This window comes from Ahaetulla prasina, chromosome 7 (genome assembly GCF_028640845.1).
Source record: "Ahaetulla prasina isolate Xishuangbanna chromosome 7, ASM2864084v1, whole genome shotgun sequence".
In the NCBI taxonomy this organism is placed as follows: domain Eukaryota; kingdom Metazoa; phylum Chordata; class Lepidosauria; order Squamata; family Colubridae; genus Ahaetulla; species Ahaetulla prasina.
The window spans coordinates 97666313-97684232 of NC_080545.1; the positions used below are offsets into that span (position 1 = coordinate 97666313).

Genomic DNA, 17920 nt, shown 5'->3' on the forward strand with positions numbered 1-17920 from the left:
CTTCTCTTCTCTTCTCTTCTCTTCCCTTCCCTTCCCTTCCCTTCCCTTCCCTTCCCTTCCGTTCTCTTCTCCCTCCTTCTCCTGTCATAACTCAGGTGCTCTCACGTCCCTGGGCGACAGCCAGCAAGAGACAGCCCTTGCGAAGCTCTTCCAATATCAACCTCGAATGCCATCCGGGATGGGATGACAGAGTCATTTGCAAAGGGCTAGCTCTGGGTGCCTGTTCCTGTCAGAGGCTCGGAGACGCCTCTATTATTCTGGACCCGTCAAGCTTTCTCGGGAAAGGAGGCTGGAGGACACAGGGTGGCTCTGACAGATCTATTTCCTGCGTTTGTGTAAATTAACTCCTCCGGTTAAGAAGGCCTCTTAAATGGCCCACTGCGCTCCAGGCAAGATCTGGGATATTTTTTTTTCTCCTTGGAGAATATTTATTTGTTTCTTTATTGACTTTATATGCCGCTATCTTGTCATCCAGAAACTCTAGGTGAGTTACAACAAGGTAAATAGCGATAAATACTAACGGTCAAATTAACTAAGATAGCTAAGGGAGGAAGCCATACACAACCGGGTTTAATGAAAAGAAGGAATACTGTAGGGGTGACAAGATAGCAGTGTTCCAATATCTAAGGAGTCAACCTATTGTCCAAACTGATCAAGAAGGAAAGAATGGTAACTTATCAAGTAGAGATCCATTCAATCAGAATTGAAGGGACCTTAGAGGTCTTCTAGTCCAACCCCATGCTCAAGCAGGAGATCCTATACCATTTCAGATAGGTGGCTGTCCAGTCTCTTCTTTAAAAGTGATGGAGAACCCACAACTTCTGGTGGCAAGTTGTTCCACTGGTTAATTGTCCTCACTGTCAGGATGTTCTTCCTTAATTCCATGTTGCTTCTCTCCTTGATTAATTTCCTTCCTTCCTTCCTTCCATCCTTCATCTCCCTCCCTTCTTTCCCCCTCCCTCCCTTCTTCCTTCCTTCTTTCCTTTCCTTCCCTCCTTCCTTCCTTCCTTCTTTCCTTCATCTCCCTCCCTTCTTTCCCCCTCCCTCCCTCCCTTCTTCCTTCCTTCCTTCCTTCATCTCCCTCCCTCCCTCCTTCCTTCCTTCCCTCCCTCCCTCCCTCCTTCCTTCCTTTCCTCCCTCCCTCCCTGACTCATATAATCTTAAGGCTGGAAGGGATTACAAAGGTCTTCTAGTCCAACTCTCTGCTCAAACAGGAGGCCCTCTACAATTTCAGATAGGTGGCTGTCCAGTGTCTTCTTAAAAACCTCCAGTGATGTTGTGCCCACAACTTCTGGTGGCAAGTTGTTCCACTGGTTAATTGTCCTCACTGTCAGGAAATTTCCCCTTAGTTCTAAGTTGCTTCTCTCCTTGATCAGTTTCCACCCATTGCTTCTTGTTCTACCCTCAGGTGCTTTAGAGAACAGCCCGACTCCCTCTTCTTTGGGGCAGCCCCTGAGATATTGGAAGACTGCTATCATGTCTCCCCTGGTCCTTCTTTTGATTAAAACAGACGTATCCAACTCCTGCAACCCTTCTTTGTATGTTTTAAGCCTCCAGATTTCTAATCAACCTTGTTGCTCTTCTCTGCACTGCAGCAACCGGTTGCAGTTTTGACAACGTTGCAAGCGAGCTCAGGCACGCTGAGAGGTTGCAGGCCGATTCTCGGCGCATGGAGTCGCGTGCGCGTCTGTGCCACGCGGAAATCTTGCCTGGCTTTTACTTTGTTTTGACAGCCCATCAAAATGCAAAAAACTTCATTAACGATCATCGCCTCTCCATGCTCTAATCTTCCAGGGTGGTCCGGGGTTTTGGATTTATTTATTTTTTTTGCTGCGGTGGCGTGGAGCTAATTGTTTTGTGAGGGCCTTTGGAGGGGGGTTGTCTACTGCTGCTGGTTACAAAGCTCGTTAATAATCATTTAGCATATGAAACGCGGGTAATGAGACCATGTGTTGCAGAGCAGAAGATGGCAATTACAGGAATGACATAATTACGTGACTGTTCTGGGGGGGGGGTTGGCGGCAGGGGGCACCGAAGTCTTCATCGGAAGCTCAGAAGAACCCCAACTCCAAGAAAACTCAACCGGGGGACGGTGGGACTTTGTTACGCCCCAACTTGATGTGGGGTTTGTCCACTGATTGAAATACACCTGGCAAAAGACAATGGGGCTGACGCCCACATTGCTAAGGATATCAACGTTGGACATTTTAGTGCAAGGTGGTCTATTAGACCGGTTTAGGCTGACGTGAGAAGGAAGGATTTTGACTTGAAGATGAAAGAATGGAAGAGAGGACAGCAATGATGGTTTTTCTCCCCCAGCAGATGGTTCTGTTGTGGTCTGCCAGCAGCCTGCGGAGCTGGCAACGGAGTCGGACAGCGATGAGGCCGAGGTGAGGCGAGGGCCATTGGGGAGTGAGGTGCGGATTCCAGAGCCTCCAGAGACTGATAGTAGTGAGACAGAGGAACAGGAGGAGCCTGTTCCTAATGCACGCATGAGATGAGCTGCCAGAAGGTAAGAGCAGCTCAAGCAGAGAGGACGACTCAGGAGTAAGGCCAAGAGATGATTGGCCCCTCCTATAAGGCTTAAAAGACCAGCAACGGCATTTGGGCTTTTCTGGAAAACAACGTTGGTAGCTGCATCTTCTGCTTCATCTACATCTTGCCTTTATTTTTGTGACTTCTGAACGTTTTCCAAGAAAGGCCTTTGGCAGTTTGCCTAATTGAACCAAGGTTTGTGATAGGACTGAGGAATTTGTGTTGGGAGGATTTTGCTTTAATTTAGTTGAACTACGCTGGGAATGAAGTAATTCTGAGCTGTTTGAATAAAGTTTGTTTGTTTTTTACATGGACTGAGTTTCTTACTACCTACTTGGGCCTGGGTCACAACAGGTCCTACCTTCAGTTAAAATAGAACTGACATCAGCTCTCCAGATCAAGAGGGCTCATGGGATAAGTCTAAAACAGGGGTCTCCAACCTTGGCAACTTTAAGACTTGTGGACTTCAATTCCCAGAGTTCCTCAGCCAGCAAAGCTGGCTGAGGAACTCTGGGAATTGAAGTCCACAAGTCTTAAAGTTGCCAAGGTTGGAGACCCCTGGTCTAAAAGAACTCTGAATTTGCTCGGAGGGGGAAAGAAAAATGTGGGGGGTCCTCCTTGGTGGTCTATGAACTTGGTGGTTTTCTTGTAGACTTTTTGTGACCCTGCTGGTCAACATCAGAGGGGTATTCAGCCGGTTTGGACTGGTTCGTTGGAACTGGTAGCGGAAATCGTTGGTGGGCCTGCCCCCCTGCCCTGGCTCTATGCCATCCTATTTAGGCACGTTTTTGAGGCAGGGCACATGCGTGAAAGTCACGCGCATAAGCAAAGCGCATGTGTGGGAGGCCGGGCGGATGAGCAGAAGGCGTGCACTTGTGAACTGCGTGCGTGCGGAGTGAACCAGCGGTAAGGAAACGTGAAACCCACCCTCCCCAAAAATATTTAAATGCATGCGCAGCTGGTCCCCGCCATTTCCTCTGGTTAGGGTTAGGGAGACAGAGCTGGAAATCAGGTCAGATGGCAAGAGGAGCCCCGTCTTGCTCCACGCGCCCCAAAATAATAAGACATCCCTGAAAAAAAAGGCCAAGCGCTTATTTCGGGGTTCAAAAAAAATATAAGACAGGGTCTTACTTTTGGGGAAACACGGTCATAGCTGCTATTTTTCCTCCATTTACCTGATTAACACAGGTTAACGCATGAGGGGCATTCCCGTTTTTTTCCCCCCCATTGCGCGAGACACTCCCTGTCCGCTTTCCGTCTCGTTCGTTCTTTCTTGCAACTCAGCTTGAGTTCATTTGTCAGGAGGAAAGGTCCAAACCAGCTAAAGACTTCTGTGTTGTTGGCAATATGAAAAGCTATTTTTCTCGGCCGTGTTCCCAATTGACCGGATAATTATTTTTAGGATTGGATGGAGACCTCGGCTTCTATGGATGCGGTTTCTTAGCAACCCGAAAGCAGCTCGGGAGATACCTGGCTTAATTATGCTCCGGTTTCTTGAAGATGACAGGGAACGCCAGCTGCTTACAAGCCCTGGGAAGGAGGTAAGTAGAGGTTGCCAGCGGTTTGCAAATGCAAGCCGGGTCGTTGGCTGGACTACAGAAGAGACAGGCTCATTATATCTGCCAGCTTTTTGGAGGGCCAAGTTGTCGTCTCTGATCTCTGTCCAGGAGGAGGCTGTGGGACTTCCAGGGTGAGGACCAGAGGAAATAGTGGTGGCTTTGGACTGTGAACGGCAAATTTGTTTTCACAGCCAAAAGGAGAGAATTCTGCTGGGAGGCTAATGGTACAGTGGGAGGTGCTTGGAGGTATTTAATTATGAGCTAGACAACCTGGGCCTGTTGGGTCATGGCTGCAGAGGTATTAACTTACCTGAACAGAGAAAGGGAATGACCAAGGATGGGCAAAAAAAATAAATAAATCCAGAGGGAACAGGTGAGCCTTCTGACTTCCTGAAGGCTTCCCCATTGGATTTCTTTTGTGGGAATCTGGCAGGGAACATTGGAAGCCTTCCTTCTCCTTCCTCTCCTTCTCCTTCTCCTGTCCTCCTCCTTCCCCTTTCACTTTTCCTCCTCCTCCTCCCCCTTCCCCTTCTCTTTCCCCTCCTCCTCCTCCTCCTCCTTCCCCTTCCCCTCCTCCTTCTCCTCCTCCTTCTCCTCCTCCTCCTCCTCCTCCTTCCCCTTCCCCTTTATTTATTTTTTATTTATTTATTTTTATTTATTTATTTAGTATATATAAGTATGAGCATGAAATAACCATACGAATTGGATACAATCAAAGGGAACATTAGGACAGGAATGGTAGGCACACTGGTGCTCCTATGCACGCCCTTTACAGACTCCTTCTCTTTCTCCTTCCCCTTCTCCTCCCTCCCTCCATTCTTCCTTCCCTTCCCTCACTGCAGTTGTTAAGTTAGTGACATGACTGTTAAGTGAATCTGGCTTCCCCAATGACATTGCTTGTCAGAAGGTCACAAAAGGGGATCCCAAGAGTTTGGAACACTACAGCCATCATAAATATGCACCTGTTGCCAAAGCAGCTGAATTTTGATCATGTGACCATGGGGAATGCTGCAACAGTCGTAGGTGTGAAAAAACAGTCATAAGTAACTTTTTTCAGTGCTATTGGGCAGTCACTAAAAGTACTGTTGTAAGTCAAGGACTACTTCTAATGCTCTTACAAAAGAGAGAGGAGAGAGAGAGAAGAGAGAGGAGAGAGAGAAAAGAAGAGAGGGGGGAGAGGAGACATATAGAGAAGAGAGGAGAGAGAAGAGAGGAAAGAAAGAGAGAGAGAGGAGAAAGAGAGGAGAGAGGGAGGAGAGAGAGGAGAGAGAGAGGCGAGAGAGAGAGAGAAAGGAGAAAGGAGAAAGAGAGAAGAGAGGGAGAAGAGAGAAAGAAGAAGAGAGAGAAAGAAGAAAGAGGAGAGAGAGGAGAGAGAGAGAAGAAAGAAGAAGACAGGAGAGAGGAGAAAGTGAGAGGAGAGAGGAGAGAGAGAGGAGAGAAAGGAGAAAGAGAGAAGAGAAGAGAGAGAAGAAGAGAGTGGAGGAGAGGAGACAGATAGAGAAGAGAGGAGAAGAAGAGAGAGAAGAAAGTGAGAGGAGAAGAGAGAAAGGAGATAAAGGAGAAGAGAGGAGAGAGAGAAGAGAGGAGAGAGAGAGGAGAGAGAGAGAAGAAAGAGAGCTAAAGTAGAAAGAGACAAGAGAGGGAGAAGAGAGAGAGAAGAGAGGAGAGAGAGAGAAAGAAAGAGAAGAGAGAGTCAGACATACCTTTCTACCCAGTTCTTGTAGCTGGGGATATCCTTGGCATAAAGCAGTTTATTCGATGGAGAATCTTTGCCCAAACGGTGCTCGGAGGTTGAACAGGAGTCCATAAAAGTTTGTGCGACCACCGATAAGCAGGCGTCCGTAATGCTGTTCTTATGAATGTCGAAGACAAACTGCGGATTTTTGATCATGTTCACCCAAAACCTCAAGGGCAAGCTGCAGTCAAAAGACAGAAGGAAGGCATGGTTGTTTTTTTAAATATTATTATTATTATTATTATTATTATTATTATTATTATTATTATTATTATTGTTGTTGTTGTTGTTGTTGTTGTTGTTGTTGTTGTTGTTATTATTATTATTATTATTATTATTATTATTATTATTATTATTATTATTATTATTGTTATTATTGTTATTATTATTATTACTCAAATTCAAGTAGTCCTTGACTTACAACCACAGTCAGAACTGAAGCTACCATCCCTAAGCATATACCATCCCTATACTGATTGTACTTCTGGAGGCCACCACCTTGGAGAACCTCACTTTGATATTTCTAGGTCATCTCTAGGCAGATGTTTTGACTGAGTGGACAAACACATTGCCCCAAAGGGTTCTTCTTGAGACCTTTATCCTCACCCATCTTCCAAGGATCAACACCCACCATTGGTTTAATATCCAAGATTCATGTTCCCCAATAATCCCAGATAAATGTTCTCCACCTACTTCCCTTCTAAGACATTTCTTGGGTATTTTATAAACGCCCTCATGACTCTCTGTTTGTGACTTCCCCGAGTCCCTGGGTGGGTTGTTCTTTTCGCCGCGAGGAAGACGCAATAAGTCAAGAAACCATTGGGAAGAAAGAAGTTGGGGAAACGGACATGGAATTAATTGAATCTGCTCAAAACCATGTCTCCATTGCTTTGATCCCACTTTCAACGCCCACCGCTTTCCCCTTTTATAAAGGAGCCCCAAGTGGCTTCAATCAGCCTTCAAAGAATGCCACAGATGATGTTAATAATATGCTAACGTTTCATTAGTTCCAAATTTCTTTCTTTCTTTCTTTCTTTCTTTCTTTCTTTCTTTCTTTCTTTCTTTCTTTCTTTCTTTCTTTTTTCTTTCTTTCTTTCTTTTTCTTTCTTTCTTTCTTTCTCTTTCTTTCTTTCTTTCTTTCTTTCCCTCTGTTCCGTCTCTCTCCCTCCTTCCCTTCCTTTCTTCCCTGTGTTCACTCCCTCCCTCCCACTCCTTCCCTCCTTCCCCTCTGTTCTCCGTCTTTCTTTCATTCACTTCCTTCCTCCCTCCTCCTCCTTTCCTCTTTCCCTCCCTCTCTCTTTCTCTCTCTTTCTCTCTCTTTCCTCTGTTCCATCTTTCCTTCATTCACTTCCTTCTTTCTTTCCTCCCTCCCTCCCTTCCTCCTGTGTTCATTCTGCTTCCCTCTTTTCTTTTCTGTTTTTCCTCCCTCCCGTGTTCTCTCCCCCTCCCTCTCTCTTTTCCTGTTCCCTCTCTCTTCCTCCCTCCTTCCTTCCTTCCACTCTTTTCTTTCCTCCCTCTCCCTCTGTTTCATCTTTCCTTCCTTCACTTCCTTCCTTCCTCCTTCCTTCCCTTCCCTTTCACATGTTCCCCTCCCTCCCTCCTCCTTTCCCTCTGTTCCCTCTTTCCTTCATTCACTTCCTTCCTTCCTCCCATGTTCACTCCCACTCCCTCTCTTTTCCTGTTCCCTCTCTTTTCCTTCCTTCCTTCCTTCCTTCCTTCCTTCCTTCCTTCCTCTCTTTCTTTCTCCCATGTTCACTCCCCCTCTCTCTTTTCCTCTGTTCCCTCTCTTTTACTTCCTTCTTTCCTTCCTTCCTTCCATTCTTTCTTTCTCCCATGTTCACTCCCACTCCCTCTTTTCCTCTGTTCATTCTCTTTTCCTTCCTTCCTTCCTTCCTTCCTTCCTTCCTTCCTTCCTTCCTCCTCCTCCTCCTCCTCCTCCCTCCTCCTCCTTCCCTCCTTCCTCCTCCTTTCCCTCTGTTCCCTCTTTCCTCCCTCCCTTAAGTCATAAGTCAAGGTCTACTCTACATTTCGGAAGTGACCTTCCTTGACTCGTCCCTAGTTGCTTCTGGTTCCCTTGGGCAGGAAGGTTCCAAAACGCTCTTCAACTTTAGAAACATTCTGGAAATGGCTTCCTCTTTTGGCCCCGTTGGGGTGGGGGGAAGGGAAGGTGAGCTGGGCTCTTTGGAAGCGCTCACCAATTGCTTTTCCAGGTGTGCCGCACGTGGGGATCGTGGATGTTGTGCTTATCTGCTTGCTCATCCAGGAAGTCAAACATGTACTTGATGGCCAGGGGCAGCGCACTGCCTCGGTGGGCTGTGCTGAAGATTGTCTCGAAGAGGTCATCCACAAACTTCTGTAAAGTGCCCTGTCAGGAAAAGGGGGCACCAGGAGGGAAAGAGACAAAAAACAGGGAGGAAGAGGAGGAGGGGGAGGGAGGGAGGGAGGAAGGGAGGAAGGAAGGAAGGGAAGGAAGGAGGAGGAGGAGGAAGGAGGAAGGAAGGAAGGAGGGAAGGAAGGAAGGAAGGAAGGAAGGAAGGAAGGGAGTGAATGAGGGAAAGACAGGGAACAGAGTGAAAGGAGGGAGGGGGGAGAGAGAGAGGAAAAGGAGGCAGAGAGGAGGAGGGAAGAGGAGGAGGAGGAGGAAGAACACAAAGAAGAGGACAAGAAAGAGGAAGAAGAGGAAGGAGGGAAGGAGGAGGAGAAGGAAGAGGAGAAGGAAGAAGAAGAAGGTGAAGAGGAGGAGGAAGTGGAAGGGGAAGGAGTGAAGAAGAGGAGGAGGAGGAGGAAGAACACAAAGAAGAGGACAAGAAAGAGGAAGAAGGGAAGGAGGAGGAGAAAGAAGAGGAGAAGGAAGAAGAAGGGGAAGAGGAGGAGGAATGGGAAGGAGTGAAGAAGACGATGAGGAGGAGGAGGAAGAACACAAAGAAGAGGACAAGAAAGAGGAAGAAGAGGAAGAAGGGGAGGAGGAGGAGGAGAAAGAAGAGGACAAGGAAGAAGAAGAAGGGGAAGAGGAGGAGGAAGGAAGGAAGGAGGAAGAAGAAGAGAGAGGAGGAGGAAGAACACAAAGAAGAGGACAAGAAAAAGGAAGAAGAGGAAGGAGGGAAGGAGGAGGAGCAAGAAGAGGAGAAGGAAGAAGAAGAAGGGGAAGAGGAGGAGGAAGGGGAAGGAGTGAAGAAGACGATGAGGAGGAGGAGGAAGAACACAAAGAAGAGGACAAGAAAAAGGAAGAAGAGGAAGGAGGGAAGGAGGAGGAGCAAGAAGAGGAGAAGGAAGAAGAAGAAGGGGAAGAGGAGGTGGAAGTGGTAGGAGAAGGAGAAAGAGGAAAAGAGGAGGAGGGAAAAAGCAGGAAAAAAGATGGGGGGAAAAAGAAAAAAGAAAGAAGAAAATATAAAAAAAATACATTAAAAATAATTACGAAAACAATGCTATAAAAATTTCACAAGGCAAACACTCTGAAGATAACTGTCTTCCAGCATTTAAGGGGCTGCCATGAAGAAGAGGGAGTCAAGCTATTCCCCAAAGCCCCTAAGGGCAGGACAAGAAGCAATGGGTGGAAACTAACCAAGGAGAGAAGCAACTTAGAACTAAGGAGAAATTTCCTGACAGTGAGAACAATTAGCCAGTGGAACCCCTTGCCTCCAGAAGTTGTGGGTTCTCCATCACTGGAGGTTTTTAAGAAGAGACTGGACAGTCATTTGTCCAGAATGATATATGGTCTCTTGTTTGAGTAGGTGGCTGGACTAGATAGAAGACCTCCAAGATCCCTTCCAATTCGGTTATTCCGTTATACATTAGAGACAATCGGTCTCCCTATCGCCATAGTTGAACATCTCCATCTCCTCCTTGGGAGTAGAAGCAACTGGCTGCCCACCACGAGAAACCAAACACCGGTTTTAGCTGGGCCTTGGTTTGCTTCCAGAAATTGTAAGTGCTCCAACACTAGAGGCCTTTCCAGAAGAGATTGGACAACCATTTGTCTGAAATGGTATTGAGCAGGGGGTTGCACTAGAACAGGGGTCTCCAACCTTGGTCCCTTTAAGACTTGTGGACTTCAAATCCCAGAGTCCCTCAGCCAGCTGGCTGAGGGACTCTGGGAGTTGAAGTCCACAAGTCTTAAATGGACCAAGGTTGGAGACCCCTGGGCTAGAAGACCTCCAAGATCCCGTCCAACTCTATGATTCTATGTTCTAGGACCTTGATGGCGAATCTATGGGATGTGTATCACAGGTGGCAAGCGGAGCTCTCTCTGCAGGCACGCGAGCTGTCGCCCAGCTCGGCTCCATCACACGCTTCCTAATAGCCAGCTGATTTTCTGGCCTCTGGTGCGGAGGTGGGGTAGCATGCAGGAGATGTGTGTGCATGTGCAGGGGGAGCGTGGGGAGATGTGGTACACGCCCCCCTCGTGGCCCATTTTTGATCCCAGGAGGCTTCAGGAAGGCCTACTAGGCTCAAAATGAGCCGCGGGCGGTCACGCGCACCTGCGCAGGGGGAGCGAGTGTGTGTCATGCACGCATGTGCGGAGGCAGGGGGAATGCGGGGGGACATTGCATTATGGGTGTGGGCACATGCGTGTGCGACCCCTCGCGCTCGCCCCGCTTTTGACACGTGACAGCAAAAAGGTTAGCCATCACTCTTCTAGGATCAACTGGCTGCTGTTCTTACGCATTGATTTTGCAACCCAAGGAGCTTGTTAGCAGCTTAGGCTGGCATTTGTAGCATAAGGTGGAGAGCACCCTGTTCGGATCATGACGGGTCCTGTTGGGCGAATTTCAATCTCAATTTCAAATCTTTATTGTCAGTGCGTAACAAATGTGCAACGAGATCGGTTGAGCTCCCTGATCCGATTGGTTGAAGGACCCCTCATCAGCTCATTGGAGGTTTTCAAGAAATGATTGTACCAGCCACTTTGTTGTGACTCGTCCTCCCTCCTCTCCTCAGCCAGGCCCTTTCCAACTCCAACCGGGCCTTTTATCAGACTCCGAGTCTGATAATGAATATGAACGGCCTGTCATGACTCCAGCCCCCAGCCCTGGCCCCATGCCCGGAGTGGATTCAAGGAGTGAAAGGACAAGCCCCATAAACCTCACTCAAACAGCGTGTGTTCCTTTGGCTCAGCCTTCAGAGCAAGAAGCCAGCCAGGTGGTGGAATTACTGACAGCAGATCCAGCTGAAGACAATTCAGTGTAGGAGGACCCTCGCTTCCGGAGATCTGAGAGGTGACGCCAGCAGAAGACAGGGTGGGGCAGGCCTGGATAAATGCTGAGTCATGGAGCCACACCCCACAGCCTATATAAAGGACCTGCTTTTGGCATTCCAACCTTGAGTCAAGCAAAGTCTTATCTAGTTTGCTGATATCGGACTCTATCGCTGAAGTCACAACTTGGACTCCTGCCTGCCCTGATAAACCTCGAAGGAATTTGGCAAGCTGCAGAGGCTTCGTTCCCACGTCTGTTACGGACTTCCTTGACTTGTTCGTCGGAGTGGGGGTGGGACACGACACACTTGATACAGGTTGGAGGTTGGACTAGAGCAGGAGTCAGCAACCTGCGGCTCTGGAGCCCACATGTGGCTCTTTCACCCCTCTGCTGCGGCTCCCTGTCGCTCAAAATATGCGTCACAACTGCCAATGTGCGACACCCGCCAGCGATTTATTGAGCTTTTCGACCCCCAGTAGGCCACCTATGGCAGGACTCTCCAACCTTGGTCCCTTTAAGACTTGTGGACTTCAACTCCCAGAGTTCCTCAGCCAGCTTTGCTGGCTGAGGGACTCTGGGAGTTGAAGTCCACAAGTCTTAAAGGGACCAAGGTTGGAGATCCCTGAACTAAGGATAAATCCAAGGAAAAAAAAAACTATTTCAGAAGAAAACAGAACGTTGAATTCAACTACCTATGTTAGTTTTGTGGCCGCTCAAGAAATAGTCAGGCACGGGAAGGGTTCTGTGGTTCCTGGTGTTTTCTTTTCTGTGGGAAACGGGTCCAAATGGCTCTTTGAAGTTTTAAGGTTGCAGATCCCTGGACTAGAGGACCTCCAAGGTCCCTTCCAATCTGTTATTCTATGTTCTCAGGGCCTGTGATGTGCGCCAGCCCAGCCCAGCAAGTTATCTCAGGTCGCGTTTACTCGGGTCTTGCAAAACGACACAAAACACACCACAACCAACGGCAGACGTATCTCGGCTGGCTTGTGGAGAAGAACTGAAAGCCAAGACGAGGTTCATGGCCCCTTCCCATCAGGGGCAGGGCAAGATCAGAGGTGGGAGGGTGGGGGAAAAGGGAGCCATCACCCCCCCCCCTAAAGGGATGGCCTGTCTCCCCCCTTTATCTCTGGGAAATCGCTCCCTTCCCTACTTCCACCGGTCTCTGGTTCGCTCTGCTGGGTTCGGCACTTTGAAAGTGTCAGCAAAATCAATGCTACATAAATCATCCGGAGTTGGCCGGTGAGCAAGGAAAAGATGGGAGGCTCTGAGTGTTAAACCACCTTCGCCGGTATTCCCCGGGCCGAAAGTCAACAGCAGAGAATTATAAAGCTGTCACACAAATCATCGCTCCTGAAGCACCGCACTTGGGTGACAGCCGAAAGCTTGCTGCCTCTCCAAAACCTCCATTTAGGTCAACACCTCCGTGGAAAGATTATTTCCTTGTCAAGCAACCTATCTGGGGATTGCATTTTTCTCCCTCTCTTTCTCCTTCTGCCTCTCGGTCTCTTTCTTTTGGTTTCCCTTTCTCTCTGTGTGTGTCTCTTTCTCTCTCTTTTTGTTTTCCTTTCTCTCTCTTCTTTCTCTTTCCTTCTCTCTGTCTCTCTCTTTCTCTCCTTCCCTCCCTCTCTTGTATCGCTCTCTTTCTTCTTCGCTATTTTTCTTTCCTTCTCTCTCTCTCTCTCTCTCTTTCTCTCTGTGTGTGTCTCTCTCTTCCCCTCCCTCTCTTGCATTTCTCTCTATCTCTTTCTTTCTCTTTCATTCTCCCTCTCTTTCTCTTTCTGCCTCTCTGTCTCTCTCTCTCTCTCTGTCTCTCTCTCTCTCTCTCTCTCTTTCTGTCTCTTTCTGTTTTTGGTTCCCCGGTCTCTATTTTATCTCTTTCTCTCTCTTTTTCTTTCCTTCTCTCTCTCTCTCTCTTTCTCTCTCTCTTTCTTTCCTTCTCTCTCTGTCTCTCTCTTTCTCTCTGTGTGTGTCTCTGTCATTCCCTCCCTCTTTCTTTCTCTTTCATTCTCTCTTTTTTTCACTTTCTCTGTCTCTTTTCCTTTTTTTTACTCTTTCTGTTTCTCTTTTCCTTTTCCTCTTTCTCTTTTGTATCTTTCTCCCTTTCTTTCTTTCACTCTTTTTCTCTCCCTCTTTTTCTGTTTCTGTCTCTTTTTCTCTTTCTTGTTCTCTTCCTGTTTTTTGTCCCTCTCTATTTTTCTTTTTCTATTTCCGTCTTCCTTTTTCTTTCTCTCTCTCTCTCTGTCTCTCTCTCATACACACACACACACACACACACACACACACACACACACACACATGAGAGTATCTCTTAGAACTTGCATATAAAAAGCGAGCAGGACCCACTTCCTTCTAGCACTGATGATGTTACCTAGTTGGGTGACGAAACATCTGCAACAAAACCACCAAGCTCATAGAGCACCAAGCACCCCCACAATTCAACCCTGAGCTGCAAATATTCTCTTTTATTAGTGCAATTCCATTTTTTTTCCTATCTCCCTTTTGGGCGTCCTCTCCCTTCTTTCCAGCCTCACCTACCTTGGTGGCTAGCAGCCTTGTCAGGTAGATTTCGGATACCATCTTGCTCCCTCGGTCTCCTTCTTTCTGATCGCCATGTTCGTGGTTCTTCACTAAGTGCCACATCTTCACCCCGCTTTCTAGGTCGGGCGTAATCATGGGCGTCCGGGAACGCAAGCTATCTGGGCTTCCAGTGTATCGGATCATGTTTTCTGGAAGCACAAATGGACACACAAAAACCCTTGAAGATTTTCTTCCAAGGGGTAAGTGGAAAAAGAAAATTGAAACTGGGGGGAGGGGGGAATCCTTGGCACTGGGTTGTTTTCTTGGAGATGTTTAGGACCCAACTAGGTAACATCATCAGGGCTAGAAGAGGCCTGTGGTGTATATAGACAGAGAGCAAACAGCACTCCCTTCTAGGACTGATGATGTTACCTAGCTGGGTCATGAAACGTCTGCAAGAAAACAACCCAGCTCAGAGAGCACCAAGAACCTCACAGTCATTGTTGTCCTCCTCCTCCTCTTCCACTTCCTCCTCCTCCTCTACCTCCTTCTCCTCCTCTCCACAAACCCCACTCCCTTCTAGCACTGATGACATTATCTAGTTGGGTAATGAAACATCTCCAAGAAAACAAACAAGCTCAGAGAGCACTAAGAACCCCACAGTTGTTGTCTTCCTCTTCCTCTTCCTCCTCCTCCTCCTCCTCCTCCCTCTCCTCCTCCTCCCCCCCCACTCCCTTCTAACACTGATGATGTTACCTAGTTGGGTCATGAAACGTCTGCCAGAAAACAAACCATCTCAGGGAACACCAAGGGCCAACCCCTCATTTTAACCCTGAGCTACAAATGTTTTCCTTTATTGGATTTGAACTGGTTTTTTTAAGGGTCCCTGGAGCAGTGTATTAAGGAATGAGTTGCTAGTCTAAAAACAGCCGCGTACAGATGCTCAAAGATCTCCAAGGACCCTCCCAGTCCTCTCATTCTGTTCTGTTCTTTGTTATTGGGTGTATTTTGTTCTGGGATGTACGACTCCAGAATAAAACTCCAAATTATACATTGCTTCCCGATATTTTGGCCACATTTTATTACAGGGATTAGCCTATAATTTGCGTTCTTCAGGGCCTGTCAGATGGTTACTGTCCTCCGAGCATCTATACCAAGAGTGGGGAACCATAGCCTCTTTACAATCTGTGGACTTCAACTCCCAGAATTCCTAAGCCAGCATGGCTCCTTTATGACCTATGGACTTCAACTCCCAGAATTCCTGAGCTAGCATGGCCCCTTTACGACCTGTGGACTTCAACTCCCAGAATTTCTGAGCCAGCATGGCCCCATTTCCAACTGGTGGACTTCAACTCCCAGAATTCCTGAGCCAGTTATGCTGGCTCAGGAATTCTGGGAGCTGAAGTCCAGAAGTCCTAAAAGGGCCATGGTTCCCCATCCCTGGACTAACCCATCTTGAAAAGGCTGGTCTGTGTCTTCACTGTCTTATGCCTTCTCGGTTGTCTCACATGCCCTGATGGAAAAGTCCTTACCGTATTTGCTTGCAGAAGTCCTCGAGACGGTGAAATTGTTGACCGCGTTGTAAGCAGTAACTTGCTTGGATACCAAAGCCACCAGAGATCCATCGGGCACCTAGGAAAGGAATGGACCTTTTATCAATCTGATGTGCCTTGTGCAAAAGAAACCAACGCATTATGGTTAGATGACCATCATTTGTGTTGTAAATGTTGTACCTTGATGAAGGTATCTTTTTTTTTTATGTACACTGAGAGCATATGCACCAAGACAAATTCCTTGTGTGTCCAATCACACTTGGCCAATTCCATACTTCCATCTCTCACAATACTTGACAACACAGTATCAACAGTAGAAACCTTCAAATTTCTGGGTTCTATCATATCGCAAGATCTCAAATGGACAGCTAACATCAAAAACATCATTAAAAAAGGACAACAAAGAATGTTCTTTCTGCGCCAACTCAGTAAGCTCAAACTGCCCAAGGAGCTGCTGATCCAATTCTACAGAGGAATTATTGAGTCTGTCATTTGCACCTCTATAACTGTCTGGTTCGGTTCTGCAACCCAACAAGAAAAACACAGACTTCAGAGGATAATTAGAACTGCAGAAAAAATAATTGCTACCAACTTGCCTTCCATTGAGGACCTGTATACTGCACGAATCAAGAAGAGGGCCGTGAAAATATTTGCAGATCCCTCGCATCCTGGACATAAACTGTTTCAACTCCTACCCTCAAAACGACGCTATAGAGCACTGCACACCAGAACAACTAGACACAAGAATAGTTTTTTCCCGAAGGCCATCACTCTGCTAAACAAATAATTCCCTCAACACTGTCAGACTATTTACTGAATCTGCACCACCAATCTCTTTCCACTTATGACTGTATGACTATAACTTGTTGCTGGCAATCCTTATGATTTATATTGATATATTGATCATCAATTGTGTTGTAAATGTTGTACCTTGATGAACGTATCTTTTCTTTTATGTACACTGAGAGCATATGCACCAAGACAAATTCCTTGTGTGTCCAATCACACTTGGCCAATAAAAATTCTATTCTATTCTATTCTATTCTATTCTATTCTATTCTATTCTATTCTATTCTATTCTATTCTATTCTATTCTATCATCTTTGTTGCTCTTCTCTGCACTCTTTCTAGAGTCTCAACATCCTTTTTACATCGTGGCAACCAAAACTGAATGCAATATTCCAAGTGTGGCCTTACCAAGGCATTATAAAGTGGCACTAACACTTCACGTGATCTTGATTCTATCCCTCTGTTTATGCAGCCCAGAACTGTGTTGGCTTTTTTAGCAGCTGCAGCACACCGCTGGCTCGTATTTAAATGATCGTCCACTAGGACTCCAAGATCCTTCTCACAGTTTTTTATATCTATGCATGGGTAGGATGATTCAGCAGTTATAGAGGCGGAGATTGAAATGCTCAGAGCTTGGGTTCGAGACCCAAATGCCATGTAACAGGGGGAGTTCCTGTTCGAAAGCATGCACATGTGAGTAGATAAATAGGTACCACATTGGTGGGAAGGTAACAGCGTCTGTGTATCTTTGGCACGTAGCCATGCTGGCCAGATGACCGTGGAAATTCGTCTTTGGACAACACTGGCTCCCTCGGCCAAGCAGCAGAGTTTTTTTTTTTTCTTTGAATTTATATCCCGCCCTTCTCCGAAGACTCAGGGCGGCTTACACTATGTCAAGCAATAGTCTTCATCCATTTGTATATTATATACAAAGTCAACTTATTGCCCCCAACAATCTGAGTCCTCATTTTACCTACTTTATAAAGGATGGAAGGCTGAGTCAACCTTGGGCCTGGTGGGACTCGAACCTGCAGTAATTGTAACTGCAGGCAGCTGTGTGTTAATAACAGGCTACATTAGCCTGGTGAGCCACTTCCCAGCCCTTGAGTTGAGCACCAAAATGGCAAATCTAACTTCCCATCAGCCAAAGGATAGCTTTGGTAATACGAGAATGAATCAATTCCTGATTAATTATACTGTGTGGGTCACATCCATCCCAAGTGCTGGGTCGAGTTCTGGTCACTGTTTTTCAAGAAGAATTCAGAGAAACTGATCCAGAGAAATACATCAAGGATCTTCAGGGGACCAGAAATAATAATAATTAAAAAAAAAAAACTATGAAAAGATTGATGGACCTGGGAATGAACGGCCTTGAGAAGTGGAGTCATCTTCAAACCCAAGAGGTCATCGAGACCTCTTCTCTCTCTCATTGGATCAAGGACTCAAGGCCATGAGTCCAACTTACTGTTGTGCCTCGTCCGCTTTCCCCGCAGCCGGGCCCATTTTATCTGCTTCCGAACGCTGAGGAATGTCCTAGCATGCCTCCTGGCCCCAGCCCTGGCTCCATGCCCAGACAGGCCAAGGAGGAAGAAGTGCCTCCAGCCCCCAGCTCTGGCTCCATGCCCAGGCAAACGGAACAACTAGACCCCTCCCCCTCCCCCACAGCATGTGAGCCTGAGGAAGGTCAATTACCAACAGCTGCAGACTGGAGTGACCCTCGCTTCAGGAGAATTGATAGGCGGCGGCAACAGAAGGAAGGGAGGGGCAGGCCTGGATAAGTGCTGAGTCATGGAGCCACACCCCATGGCCTATATAAAGGATCTGCTTTCTGGCATTCTCTGAGTCAGGCAAAGTCTACCTTATCTTGCTGAAATCACTTTCTGGTCTCCTGCCTGCCTTGAGAACTTTGCTAGGACTTTGGCAGAGCTGCAGAGGCATGCCTGATTCAGATTTCCCTGACCCGGCCGTCAGCGGAGGAGTGGGACACGACACTTACTACCAAGTTGCAAGCAAGGAAGTCTGGCTTTCTCTGGTTCT

General features: G+C 47.1%; 1 protein-coding gene across 1 annotated transcript in view; it reads right to left on the bottom strand.

Moving 5' to 3' along the window:
• PLXNA4 (plexin A4) overlaps positions 1-17920 on the bottom strand; it is a 703335-nt gene that overhangs the window by 14115 nt on the left and 671300 nt on the right. Inside the window, exons 28-31 of the mRNA XM_058190650.1 lie at positions 15074-15173; positions 13560-13750; positions 8025-8194; positions 5798-6010 (exon numbers count right to left, since the gene is read on the bottom strand). Coding sequence (XP_058046633.1) covers positions 5798-6010; positions 8025-8194; positions 13560-13750; positions 15074-15173 — 674 coding nt within the window. The remainder of the gene's footprint in view (positions 1-5797; positions 6011-8024; positions 8195-13559; positions 13751-15073; positions 15174-17920) is intronic.